This window comes from Passer domesticus, chromosome 9 (assembly GCF_036417665.1).
Source record: "Passer domesticus isolate bPasDom1 chromosome 9, bPasDom1.hap1, whole genome shotgun sequence".
In the NCBI taxonomy this organism is placed as follows: Eukaryota; Metazoa; Chordata; class Aves; order Passeriformes; family Passeridae; genus Passer; species Passer domesticus.
In genome coordinates, this window is record NC_087482.1 from 30,055,559 (window position 1) to 30,069,554 (window position 13,996).

The 13,996-nt window shown below is 41.4% G+C and overlaps 1 protein-coding gene and 1 long non-coding RNA gene across 10 annotated transcripts in view; one reads left to right on the forward strand and one right to left on the reverse strand.

Annotated features, from left to right (window-relative positions):
- Positions 1 to 13,996, forward strand: part of LOC135307835 (uncharacterized) — a 53,512-nt gene that overhangs the window by 19,493 nt on the left and 20,023 nt on the right. The gene's annotated exons all lie outside the window — the stretch shown is intronic.
- The window catches only part of DOCK3 (dedicator of cytokinesis 3), a 184,742-nt gene that overhangs the window by 15,739 nt on the left and 155,007 nt on the right, over positions 1 to 13,996 (reverse strand). For all 9 annotated transcript variants that reach the window (XM_064432344.1, XM_064432350.1, XM_064432343.1 and 6 more), the window contains 10 exons: positions 12,868 to 12,954; positions 11,184 to 11,288; positions 7,227 to 7,368; positions 6,381 to 6,547; positions 5,760 to 5,846; positions 5,122 to 5,301; positions 3,939 to 4,022; positions 2,565 to 2,681; positions 2,014 to 2,135; positions 419 to 554 (listed from right to left, as the gene is read on the reverse strand). In XM_064432344.1, coding sequence (XP_064288414.1) covers positions 419 to 554; positions 2,014 to 2,135; positions 2,565 to 2,681; positions 3,939 to 4,022; positions 5,122 to 5,301; positions 5,760 to 5,846; positions 6,381 to 6,547; positions 7,227 to 7,368; positions 11,184 to 11,288; positions 12,868 to 12,954 — 1,227 coding nt within the window. The remainder of the gene's footprint in view (positions 1 to 418; positions 555 to 2,013; positions 2,136 to 2,564; positions 2,682 to 3,938; positions 4,023 to 5,121; positions 5,302 to 5,759; positions 5,847 to 6,380; positions 6,548 to 7,226; positions 7,369 to 11,183; positions 11,289 to 12,867; positions 12,955 to 13,996) is intronic.

The following is a 13,996-nucleotide window of genomic DNA, read 5'->3' on the forward strand; positions in this document are numbered from 1 at the left end:
GGGATTTACCTGCCTTGGATGAGCCAGGGAAGCCCCTGCCCAGGTTCAGTGCAGGCCGCTGCTAACCTGCACTCAGGACTGTGGGACTTGTTCCACCTCCCCAAACCAAGAGCAGCACTAACTGCACATGTTCAACAGGGCAGGTAAACAAAATGGGACAAAAATCTCACTTTCTGAAAGCAGCAGGGTGACCTTGGACTGCAGTACAAACAGGAGATTTCCTCATTAAGATAATCTAGTGAGTTGCTGTCATATTTCTTGAACAATGTTAGATTCTATCTATTCAGCTCTTTGAAAAAAATATCACAGACCGATCCAAGCATGTGCACAGGTAAAGTGTACTGCTCCTAAGCAAAACCCTCTGGAAGATGTTCTGTGCTGTTCCCAGCCACTGCTGCTGGCTGTGCTGGAGCTGTACCTGCATGTGGTACATATCCTCAGCAGTCTCCCCCACAGAGCTGTCTGTCAGGATAACCAGGTTTCCTGTTTCACTGGAGGTGTGTGACGACAGAGAGGACGAGGAGTGTCGGACTGAACCAAGCATGTTCAGTGGGCTGGAAAAAACCAGACAGAATAAGGGCATAATTATTTTTTAAACCTGTTTGTGAAGCCTGATTTTTTTCCCAAAATAGTAAGTACCTGCAGTTACCTGCTGCTTTAGGTCACCTCTAGATGTCAAAACCTTTGAAAAGGCCAAAAAAGCTCAAACAAGTCCATAAATGTGGGTAAATATGAAAGAGGTGACAAGAAGATTACAGGTAAAACAGAATAGTACATAGGATGTTGAATTTCAGAACCCTAACCCAGGGTAATGTCACATCATGACCTTGGGTGCATGTTTGTTTTGTTCATAACAGAACACACTGAAACCACTCACATTTTTAATGCTAAGATGAGTGGGAGCAGCTTAAAAATAACATTCCAAAGGAATCCAAGCACAAGACACACAGGTCAAAATCCAGTTTTCCTTATTGCATGCATTGGGCCTCAGCATTACAGTTGAAGGCGATTTTGGAGCTGACAGTGAGTTAATACAGCCCAGCTGGTGTGCAGGCTGTACCCTGATCTCCCTCAGGGAATGAACTTTTCTTTGTCACTCTGAACCACACACACAAATACATTGTACACTACAGCATTTCCCTAGCTTGTCCTAAAAACGCCTTTACAAAGGGAGGAGTTTTGAGGAAAAAAAATGTTATCACCCAGACACTGTTTATCAACTGCTAAGCCATGGGAGCAGCATAAGCTACTCAGTTTTGATAGCATAAAGAATGTCACCATCCTGGATTCGTGGACCAACTTTCCACAGCTTTTTATGCCAGCCTTTAAAACCAGCTAAAATACAGTGACCCAATAAGAAAAATAAACACAAGAGCAATTAGCATTTTCAAATAAGCAATGTTGGCTGGATATAAAAACCACTATTTTGTCCTTGTATGTTTATACTCTGTCATTATCTCAGATTTAATATATGGGCATTCAGTTTGAAAAAGCACCACAGGGTCATTTTTTGATGTACTGATCAAAACACCATGGCAGCCTTTCTTGTATGTGGCTTCTGATTTGATCAGAATTATAAAAATAATGATGTTAAAAATTTTGATCCTTCAAAATGGGTACATATTGAGTTGGGTTCCAAAACAAGCCATCCAATTTTCCTTTTATGGTAGATAAGGACCCAGTCATTTGCTGTTGGTGCAACAGAAGTAGGAGAGGTTGGGATCTCTGAAGTGAAATTGGGTCTGGAGGACTGAGTAGCAGGTTTGTGTTTCTGCCTCCACAGTAAGTAAAGTGATGGAGTCACACCTGGAGGTGCTCAGCATTTGCTGCAAGTTGGATTTCTCAACTTTCATATTCCAATTCTCCAACTTCAGTAATTATCACTGAATGAAGACAAAAGGCACTTCTGCCTGAGCTCGTGCTGCCCCTCCTGCAGTACTGCTGAGCACTCCCCAGAGCCTGGAACCCTGGTGGAACAGGTGCAGGGCCCTGGGTTTGAGGAAGAGGGGTTACCTGTGTCGATGCACCAGCTTGATGCTCTCGGGGCTCATGGGGCCGTGCGACACCAGCACGTTGCTGCGGGGGGTGCTGGAGCCAGAGCAGGCTGGGCTCAGCTTATCCAAACCAGGCAGCTCCTGCACAGCAAACACACTTCAGCTAAGTCACTCGTGGAAAACTGCACGTTTTCTTCATTCATGCTACTTCCAGTTAGGGGACTTTTGAAGAAGTCCCATAACTCTTTTGAAGAGAACATCCAACACCTCCTGGTAATCTTCCTCTGTCTTACATAATTTTCTGCTATGTGAAATAGCAACTGAAAATTAAGCTTTACAATTGCTCTGTGATACGACAAACAACACACAAATATTAACAATTCTTGCTGAAAGGCCAAGTTAACATATTTTCTTCAACTACCTTCTTGCACAAAAATCAAGAATTCCTTTGGTAATTTGGCAGTCCAGTACGCTCAATCAATGCTCTATCAGCCCAGCTCTTTTGTGAACCTTACTGCAACTGACAGTTTAATCATATAATTCAAAAATGGAAAAGTGACTGTTGCTTACATGGTACAGACTGGATCGCATCATCTGGAACTGATCTATCAGTTTCTTATGCAGGGGACGCATCTCGGGGTGCACAAATTTCTCATGGACTGCCAGACCCACTCCTAGGACATGTACCTGTGAAAAAGAAAATGCAACATCAGAAACCCAAATAAATTGTGTCTAAGAGAGAGAACAGAAACCTGTCCTGCAGTTCTGGCAATGTGCAAGGAATATGCCACTGTCCATTACAAGACTGCTGGTAATTAAGCAAGCCTTGGAGTCCTGGCACGTTCATACGACTCCAGCAAGTATTTAAGTGTGAGACAAGTACATTTGTGTCACGTTGCATTGCTTTTCTTAGGAGATAACTGCAAAAAAAAAAAAAAAGCAGCTAGATTTTCTCTGCAGAGTGAACAGCATTATGCCCTCACACAGATAATGCCCTGTGACAAAAACTCCTCCCAGTGCCAGGGCCTGAGCTGCCAGCAGAGACTTCTAAAAGGAGTTTCTGATAATTGAGATGAACAGCAGCAGTGTGGCACACGCAGTCACTCCTCCTGTTCCTCATTAGTTACTTCTAAAGGTCACTTTTTCAAAGGTCAAACATATAATATTAATGATTGAATGAGATTATATAAGGTCTCAGATGAAAGAAAATAGCAGTGATAGGAGGCTTAAGATGTATGTAATTCCCTACATGATCCAAAGTCTGTACAAACAATAACTAATTAATCTTCAAATATCTCCTGAGGATTGAAGGGAGATAAGCATTATTTTACAGATGGGGAATCTCAAATGCAATTCAGTGATTTGTTGAAGAACAAGCCTAGTAGCTCCATTCAGATTTGGGCACATTGTTTAATGGGGTATATCTTTCCAAACTTTCAGTTAACAGGGATGTGATTATCTGATTTCATTCCCATCAAAGCATCCCACAGCTTTATCTACCAAGATGTTTCAAGGAGACGCTATGGAAAAATAAAACTGCAGATAACATAAATAGGCATTAAGTTTTCATATGTGGCTCTGCCACTTTAATCTCAAGCCTGACCTGTCCTGCCTCCGATTGTCTTTGGAAATTGCTAGGAAGACATAGTTCAAAATGCCAAAAATGAATGGCAGACTTGAAATGCAGCAAGATGTCTGTTGGGTAATAAGTGTAGAAAACAAAATTAATGTACTTTCAGCTGACCTTCACCTCACATCCCGTAAGGTGAGTGACTTGTCATAACTGCCTTGCCCACTTCCCTCTTGTTTTTTGTTTGCATGCATTTAGATTTCCTGTACCAAAAATCTTTGCTTCTGATTGAATCAATTGGATCTGATGTTTATACTGACTGCTGATGAATCCAGACAACATAGCAATGTTCTTCTGCACCTGAAAAATAGTACCTGTTCCTGCATGAGTTCCTTGAGCTGGGTGATCTTCTCTGCGTCTCCGGGGTGCTTTGTGATATAATCCTTATCAAAAAAGGCCTGCAGGAAGAGGGAAAAAAAGTGCCTTTTGCTTATGGGAAGGTGTTTCACCATAACTTGAAGTCAAAGGATGAAAGGAAAAGGTCCAAAAATCTTAGGAAAACAAAAAAATATATTAAGGTAACAGCAGAGCTTAATTTTATTGTTTTTTAGCACTCTGGGATGCAGAGAAAATGGGCTTGGCAGCTGAAACGATTCTGTTGAATCATGACTCCGACCAAGTTTCCCCCTGTGTCAGTGATGAGCAATACCACTAAGCCTTGTGTCTTCCAGTTATTTGAATTTTATAGTTTCCTTCACATAACTGCCTAAAGCTAAAGGAATTTAGTGAGTAAATTGGCAACTAATGTAAAGCCTTAAGAGCATTCTCTCCATGGCTCCGTTGTGAAGACTCATCCCAAACACCTGAAGCACTGCTGCAATTTTTCAGTATTTTACCCTAAACCTACCTTTTGCAATGCTCAGTTTAAGTAACAGCTTGCCAGAGATTATGCTGGATAACGCTGGATATTGTATTTAACATCATTTTAGTTCTACAGCAAGTCTGAAATTAGCCCATCAGCAAAGATAATGGTTCAATAGCATGAATTAGTGGTTTTTCCTGATTCCAGACCTAATCAGTTACCACCAGTCCCACAGCCTCTATTGCAAAATGAATTTATAATGTAAGCAGTATTAAAAAAAGCTGCTTCACTGTTTTACCTGCCAAGTGAGGATTTCCAGATAAGCCAAGTGTCATCTGTGAGAAACCCTGTTGTTACCTGTACCTATTTCCATGTGAGATCCCAGCTCCACCCTGGAGCCTCCTTGCATGTGGCTATGCAAGCACTGATGCAGAAAAACCAAGTAGAGTTATGGGACTTCTTCAAAAGTCCCCTAACTGGAAGTAGCATGAATGAAGAAAACGTGCAGTTTTCCACGATATTAAGCCATTATCTTATTATGGCTTAATAAGATAAGAAATTCTCATGTGCATTATCCATCTTTAGATAATGCACATGAGAATTTCTTATCTTATTAAGCCATACTATCATCGAAACAGAAATGCAAATAAAACTGAGGAAGGGTGATACTCAATGGGAAGCAAAGCCTGGCTCACCTCCTGGTACCGCGCAATTCCCCCGTTAACGGCGGCATCAATCACTCCGTTCAGACACATGCTGAGAAGATTAATGTTGCCATGCATTTGTTTGTGCTGGTACTGGCTTATCAGTGTCCTCAGCTCCTGGTTTTTGTTCTCAACCACTTGAATAGCATTTTCCAAAGGACTTACTTCAACCTCAAAAGCAATAAAATATACTTTAATTCTGTGGACATTTCATTGAGATTTATTATCTTCCTTGTAATAAAATGGTACTCCAGGATTGTTCAGTGAGCTCCCTTCACTTTTACTGCTTTGTAGGAAATTTGCTACATTAACAAACTCCACTGTTGGCAGTGCTGGATTTCAGGTCACTCGGTTGCAATAATAGGTGTCTTTCTGTATACTGAAGACATGGCAGCAGTGCAATTATTCCATCCTTTTGGCACTGTCTCCATTATACTATTAGCTAATACAATTCCCCTGGTTACATTCAGCCATTATTTAGATGAAGTGGTAGAAAAAGGATGTATTTAACTCTCGGTAAACACCATTTTAAACTGCAAGATTTCAGCCCAACAAGTTTTAAGCTGCCTATTGCATGTCCTCAGTAACTCGTCATTTCAACCCCCAGTTACAGGAATTGTGAATGTTACCAGTTCTCTCCTCTCCACTTCAAACCAGCGAGAGATGCCAGGCAAGCTGTGAGTCAGGGTCAGAGTGGTGCGTTCAATCCACAAGCTCTGCAAGGAGCAATTGAGGCAGTGAGGAACAGTGAATCACAACCACATCCTCTGTACTCTTACTACAAGTGCGAAGGGGGCAAGGCTCAGAAAAGAATGCATTAACCTCCCGAGCATTCATTCTGTACAAGGTCTTCCTGAAAGTCACTTAAACAACAAACCAGGAATTCAGTAAGCTTGAAACAACACACTCAACATTTCTATTATTTTTTTTAACTTGCCCAATCACCAGTTGTGTCATGGGACCTGAAAATATTGTAGACCTATGTGTCAGTAATAAAAAAAAAATCCAGCCAAACAAACAGTGTCTGGGCACTCAAATAATTCACCTTTAAACTGGACAATGCTTTAAGCAGGTCAGAACTCAACAATATTCAATCAGACCATGGACTTAACCTGTTACTTCAGTTACTGTAGTATCTATGGCTATCAAATCAGGATTACCTAAAAGGGTCTAGCCACATCGAAAAAAAAGAAGACAGTATTCAGCTGGAAGAGATGAACACTTAAACATGGCTTATTTGCTACTTCTACCTTAAATTCGTTCTCCTTGTCCTTGGGGCCCTTGTGGAAGGGTCTGTCGTAGCGGAACTTGCGGATGTTGTTGACGCGGTAAAAGCTCTTGATGCGATCAGGGACACGGTCCATTTGCAGCACGTCTATGTTGTCTGGGATGGGAGTCACTGCATAGATCTGCAAATCTGGTAATTGTGCAGTCAAAGAAAGCTTTATCCGTGTGTTAGGAAAGACAAATAGGAAACAGCAACCCTCACAGGAGGCTCCATTTGCTGACAGTGACATTACGGTTCAAATCCCACACAGAATCCACGCCGTTCTCTCAGAAGCCAAATAGTGAGGGTTCCATGACTAAGCTCTGCAAAGTCCCTGCAGTCCCCTTAAATGTGATGTGGTTCAGTCCTTAAATGCACTGAGCATTGTACAGGTGACCAGCGAGAAGAATGAGATTCAAAGCCTTGGGTATAAAAAGGTTCAACAGCTTTAAACAAAGGGAAATTGCAAAAAAGTCAAATACTGATGTAAGAAAAATAAGCAAAATGGAAAAGAGTGCTTTGGAACTAGTATCTGTTCCCAACAAAATATTGGCCAAGAGAAGGTATCAGGAATACTCCTAAGGACACACACTATGTGTGATGCCAGTGCTATTGGTAAAGCATTAAAGCATGGATATGACCAAGCACAGCCCTTTCTCCTCTACATGGAACATGGCCTGCACTACTCCCCGAATAAAAAGTCACCACTCTCTCCAACATCACGTCCCATGACAAACCAGTTACTGTCTGCTGCAGCCAGGGTTTGGTTTTGTCTATATCCACCTCTGTGCTCTGCTCCAGGCAGAGTTTCCCTTTCCCAGAAGGATACACTGGGCATCACACTGCAGTATGGAGTCATCAGGGTGGTTTGGGTGCTGCATTGCGATGGCCTGGGGGAACTCGCTCAGCATCCTCTGCTGGAAGGCTTCCAGCCTCTCATAGTCATGGCCCCGACACACATATTCTTTGTTCTGCAAGAAGGACATAATTATAAGCATAAATTAGTGTCCTTAAAGGTAATTTAAATTCTACTGACTTCTGTCTCACTTTAAATGTTACTTCAGAACCAAAGGTAAATGACAGTGGCAATATGCTAATGTGAAAGTAGATGTATTTTATCCCTTCATTTTTCTTTACAATGTATTTCATGAAGAAGCAATGAATGAGGAGACTATTCCACTGATCTCTGAACAGCACAGTGCCTCTGATTCAGGCACAACCAGCATTCAGTCTTGTGGTCCCTTCTTTCCTGCTTTTCAGAAAACGCACTATTTTTAATTGGACTATATTGAAATGTATCAACTAAAACTTAAGTCACCAGCTTGGCTGTTCTACACTGGGAAAGCTGCTGTCAAATACAGTTTATACCAGATGGATAAAAGTCCTGAGGTTCTGATAGAACAGAGGGAGATATATGTTTATCATTTTATCAGTTCTCCTCAGAGAGAAGTTGCAACAAACTATTCACAAAAATCACTGTTTAATCACTGCTGTATTATCACAGCCATACAACCCAGCCCTGATGGTGATGAACAATACAAGCTCAGGAACTCCCCTGTCAATAGTAGAGTAATACAGAAAAGCTTTACCAAGAATTCTCAGTGGCCACTTAACAAATTCCCCTTCAGCCCTAAAAGCACTTTCCTCTTGATGAACAAAATTTCATTTCTGCTAATAATGGAAAGCTGCATTTAGATGACTCTTGAGGCATTAAACCACTGGTGCAGAGTTCTTGGATGCTTTTTGAGCTATCTCTTAACTCCAAACAGCACAATACAGGATTTCTAAATTCCTCAGTGTCAGGAAGATTGTATTCCAGTGTCTTAACCTTCACAAACCACAATTTTTATGAGTATTAATATCTCCTAGTGCAAGACCAATCAAAGCAGGCAAATTCTCTAATTTTGGTAGTTTAAACTCTCATACACATAATAACTAGAAGAACAGGGAGGGTTTTCACCTTCATGAAACAATTTAAAAATTTAATAAACAAAACCAGCCTTTTATTTCTTGCATTTAGAAGCTGCAGTACATTCAATAATGTGTTTTTAATTGCTCTGGAAAAGGGATGTGGCCAAGCAGTTCTTGATCTTGGTAGCAAAATCGAAGGGAAAGTAGCAAAATCAGATCATAAAACACAGCCAAGGAATTCAGTTATCTTTGGCTTTGCATTTCAACTTCATGGAAAGGATCTCCTGTTCTGGCTGTGACATGTGTCACTTTGTATGCATCAGTCACAGCAACCAATGCACTGGGAGAAGAATCACATGATGAATCCTGACAGTTCAGTCTGTAATGCTCAAACTTTGCAGCTATTAGTAAATTTGGAGTGAGCCCATGTTTGAAGGTGGATCTCCTCATGACACTTAGTGCTTTCTCTGTTTTAGCTTTTGATTGCAGCAATCTATAAAACTGTAAGCCTAGAAATAAAGTTATTGTGATTCCAAAAATAATGCCCTGAAAACACCTGAAAGCTAAATTTAATAAGACTTCAGACAGATGCCAGCACAAGATCTCAAAACATGGCTTGTCAGGCCTTACTTGAACTTCTGGTAGATGGAAGATATGGACAGTTTTAATTTAAATTTACTTATGTAGAAAGGCTAGAAATAGATGCAGAATTCATAGAAACATGAACAATGACTTTTTCTAGACAAAGGGTCTTCAAAAATCAAAGATCTAGAAAGAAGTGGTTATTTTCTGTCTTAAGCTATGCAGCAATAGAAAAATACATCAGAAAAGGGCTTGGAGTTATTTGATCACTTTAAATCACTCCCGTACCCATTTGAAGATTTTAAATCCATGTAAATCTTTTTCTCCTCTAGAATAGCTGCTTCCAATCTCTTTACAGTGTGATCCATGCTGATGTGACTGCTAATGGGCTTAGTCTGTGCTCCACAATGTGTGTGCTGTATGGATCATTAGGGAGAGAAAGGAGGAGGATGACTTTTAATGAGATTGCTACATTAGTAATCTGCTATCAGAAGTACTGCTACCAAATATAATTGCAGAATTAACAAGGATTATAATTATGTACGCTCGTGTTCGCTGGTAATTTCGCCAGCCAAGGATCCACATTGTTACAGCACTGTGCAGAGTCAGGGCTGAGCACAGGGAGCTCAAGCAGTGTCAAACACCTTGGCCATGCAGGATCCCAGGTAAAAGTGAGGATACACAAGATAAAAAGGTAAGCTGCAGTCACTGACAGCACTTCAGATGTAGGAATGTGTGCCCTGCTGACTGTGTTGTCACTCACTTGCTGAAATATTTGTTGTTAGATATAAAAACCAGGAATTGTCAGCTTTCTCTGGAGATCTTCATGGGGCAGCTCTGGGTTCACACTGCAGCACCCATCCTTTCTTTGGATTCCTTTGCAGGGGTCTCATACACACTGCTTCAGGCTGCTGCATTCGAAATTCTGTGAGGAGCAGCTGAGGGAGGAGGGGCTCAGACTGGAGAAGAGGAGGCTCAGGGGGATCCTTCTCACCCTCTACAAGTCCCTGACAGGACGTGGTAGCCAGGTGGGGTCAGGCTCCACTCCCAGGGGACAAGGGACAGGAGAAGAAACTGTCCCAAGCTGCACCAGGGGACGTTGAGGCTGGACATCAGGAAGAATTTCTTTGTGGAAAGGGTTGTCAGGCACTGGAAGGGGCTGCCCGGGGGGAGATGAAGTCACCATCCCTGGAGGTGTTAAGAAACAACTGGACATGGCACTTGGTGCCATGGTCTGGTTGACAAGGTGGTGATTGGTCAAAAGTTGGATTGATGATCTTGGAGGTCTTTTCCAGCCTGAATGATTCTGTGATTCTTTGATTCTGGCACTGTTCACCTTCGAATAACATAAAACCATCACCCTTTATGCACTGGTATCTCTTCTCCTTGACTAATTTCAACTTGCCTTTATTAACCCTGCCTGAGTTTCTATTGAAAGACTATAATTAAACTCCAGTGTTGAAATCTTTGTTAAAAAAACCAACAACTTCATAATCAGAGGGGAGTACAAGAGGGCAGCTCTCAAAATGGCTTGGCTTTGTATGACTTCATCCTGTGTACCTCGATTGGTGCCACCTCTTGTCAAACCATTCCTTCAAAGAGAACACAAACCACGCACCTCCAGTCCTTGAAAGCTTCCAGTTACCTTGTCCTGTCACATTTGATGGCATCTGCCATCAATTCACAGGCAGCTCTTGGAGCACTTGTCAGATGATATTCCTTCCTTGCTCTAAACTAGCAACAATACATTTTATAAACAAATGCCCATTTAAAGTCTGAATCCTCATTAGGAAAAGAAGAAAATTTCACTTTTTAAATGGATTGGTACACCAGCAGACAATGAGCTCCAAGTGAGGATGTGTCCAAAGAAGCTGTTTGGCTTTTGTTGAAGAGAGGAAATTTTCTCTTGAACAGAGCATTAGAGTCATCAGGCTGGGATTAGAATTCTGTCAAGTGAGACTTTTTTTAAAGTGTGATAATTTGAGATGATGAAAATTAGTTGTAATGACCCAACATTGCTGAAATACAGCATTTTGCTTAATATAGAGGCAATTTGTGCTGCATCTGCAGATCATCAAAAATTCACAGTGGCATGAGTCAAATTTGTGATCTCTGTTCCCAAGAACATTCCCAGTGGACCGTGTCCTTCAGTTCAGCCAGAAAACTGTTTTTATTTGTGCAGGCATAAAAAAAATATGCTGAATAGTAGACATCATATCTCCAAAACAAAAATACAAAGCCTTAACAGCTACTCTCAGCCTGGTCACTTGCATCCTGTATAAGTCTGGCTTACCCGCAGGAAAAATGGGAATTTTCGACCATAAAAACCAACTCTGAAAAACTCCGGTTCTAAGCGCTGCTGTTCCATGATATTGTCATAATAGGTGGCTTCCATTTTCTGTGGAAGAAAGAGATAGCTGCTATCAGACCCTTAAAGCTGCACTTACAACATTAACATCTCATTAAAAAATCACATAACTCTTTTACCCCCACGATTTTTTATGAAAAGACCAAAATTCTGTTAAAGATTAAAATTATTAATTAAACCAGCCTACATGGTGGAACAGACTAGAATGTCACCATATTCATTTTACATTTTGGAAGATGACATATTAATTTTTCCTGGTTTATCTTATTTTAAATTAAACAGGTCTTGCATGTAATTTTCTTTGCATTGCAGAATTAATGGCAAACTGAGATTAAGATCCAGGTTGCCTGGCTCACAGTGTCCTATTCTCTCCTACAGATCAAAATCCATACCACTGCCTGGAAAATTACACCTAATTGGGTTTGCCTTAATTGAGTTGAGGGACATGAAAAAGGATAAAACAAAATTAAATCTACAGCTCTGTGCACCAGAAGATTTAACATGGAAGAAAAAAGTGGTTGGAAAGAGGAAAATACTTTTTTCTAGTTCCAATAAACAGCTTTGTGGAATTGTGCCAACAAAGATGAAGAGTGGGATTTCCAGACCCTTTGGCAAACTGAACCTTGGTTGAAAGACTCACAGGAATTTCACTGTAGCAAAAGGTGACTCTTCAAGGAGAATTACCAGTTTGACACCACTGCTTCCACTGCAAGGAACCCTAACTTGCAATATTGCATCCTGTTTGTGGTTAGGTCCCACAAACATTAACTCCCATTCCAGGAAGGAGAAGGTCCCCAAGTCATCGCAGGAAGCATCCAGGAATGTGGTGGTGCTGTGAATGGCACAGAATGCACAGCCAGGCTGGTCATGTGCTCTCTTTGGGGCCACTTGGGAGAAAACAGGTTCTTCAGAAGTGCAGTTTATCAGACCTTGTTAGGCAGGTGTCTTCAGATGAAAATAAACTGGACTTTTTAGAAAGAGGATCTAAACCATTGCATATATCCATGCAGCATAAATCTCAAATTTGGATACAGGTATGCTACCCCGGGGGACAGGAGGAGATGAACTATTTTCACATTCAGAAAGTTTAAAAATAACAACAGGAACTTCAGCTTTTTCTGATTAAAGCATGATGCTGTAAATGTGCCCTGATTTCATCATGTATTTGGTTGTACCAGAGGATCAGATCCCTGTAAACTGGTAAGAACGCCATAAACATTTGTCTTCTTCATTCTCTCTCTCATTCATCTTATCTCACTGAGGCACAAGCTGTCCTTGATTCTTTTGGAATTAAAATGAAATATGTATTAAAAATAAGGATATGTTATGCAAAAAGATATGTAAATATGCCATTGCAATAGCAAGGCCAGCTCCTGTGTGTGTGTGTGTGTGCTGTCTTCATATACTCACAGGATTTTACTGCTACCAGACTCTGGAATTATTTCAGTGGACCTACAAAGTCATCAATATGAATCAATGGCAAGGAGTCTCAGTGACTGCATGGAGCTCTACAAGGAATGTGATTATATTTAAATTCAGAATGCTCTGCCAGGAGAGCAGAATGCTCTGGGGAATGAGGAGGAGTCTGCAAGGAGAGAGCAGCACTTACCCGGATCCAGCTGAGGCTCTGGTAGTCATAGAGGCTCTCGTACTGGATGGCCAGCTCTCGGCACAGCGGGATGCCGAACTCCCAGCTCTGCGGGGCCAAAGCAAATCACACTCACAGCAAACACAAGGCCACTGCCAGCTCAGCTGACAGCAATGTGCAAACTCGCTTCTGGGAACTCATTTGGTATGAAATGGCAGAGATTAGATGTGAAAATGCAATGCGGTGAAACCATTTCCATTAAATAGCAGATCAATTCCTTCTAAAAGACGGGAACAGAGGCATATGTTCCGTGGAAATTACACACACATACTGCTTGTTCTGACACTTCATCTATGAGACTGGGAACTTATCTGGAGAAAGATAATAAAACTAACAATTTTTCTTCATGCTAGACACCCCTTCAACCCACCCCCAACAGCTCCTTTGCTTCCTGCACTAGAACTCCCTGGAGTACAGAGCTAGGGCTTGGCTCCCCAGCAAAGTGCTGCCCTTCCCAGGCTGCTCCTTCCCACTGAAAGCACAAACTGTCAGGCAGTGGGAACACTCCAATACACACAACATCCTCAGAACTGACCTGCATTGCTGCAGTGAATCAATATCCATAATTCAGAAAGCCACACTCATTTCTTCAGCTGCCAGTCCCACACAATGGATCTCTCCTAGCACAGCATACTCATCATCCCAGAGGTCAGGAGGGACAGACACCCACTTTGGGCACACCCACACTGAGAGAAAGACTCTCCTGTTACCTCAAGTGGCTTTTTGGAGAGCTCATTTAACACTGAAATCTCCTCTTCCATTACCTTGTGCCTGCACACACTGGAAGCCTTTTAGGGGAGTGGCTGTTTCTTACCATGCTTATGGTAAAGGATTTAGAACACCAAGGTCTCAGTTGAACCTTTACTGGATAAAGTTTTATTATGCATTACTGGGCTAATTTGCCAGTTGTTTTACATGGGACCCTGCTGTAGTGAAAACAAAATTGATGTGTGAGTTAAGACTATCACCTTACATTTTAAGAATATTAATAGCAATATTGTAAATTATTGGAAAGAGTCATTAACAGCAATTATGTAAAATGTTAGCACTTAATATGGAAACAGTTTTTCTAGTTACATGTACCTTCACT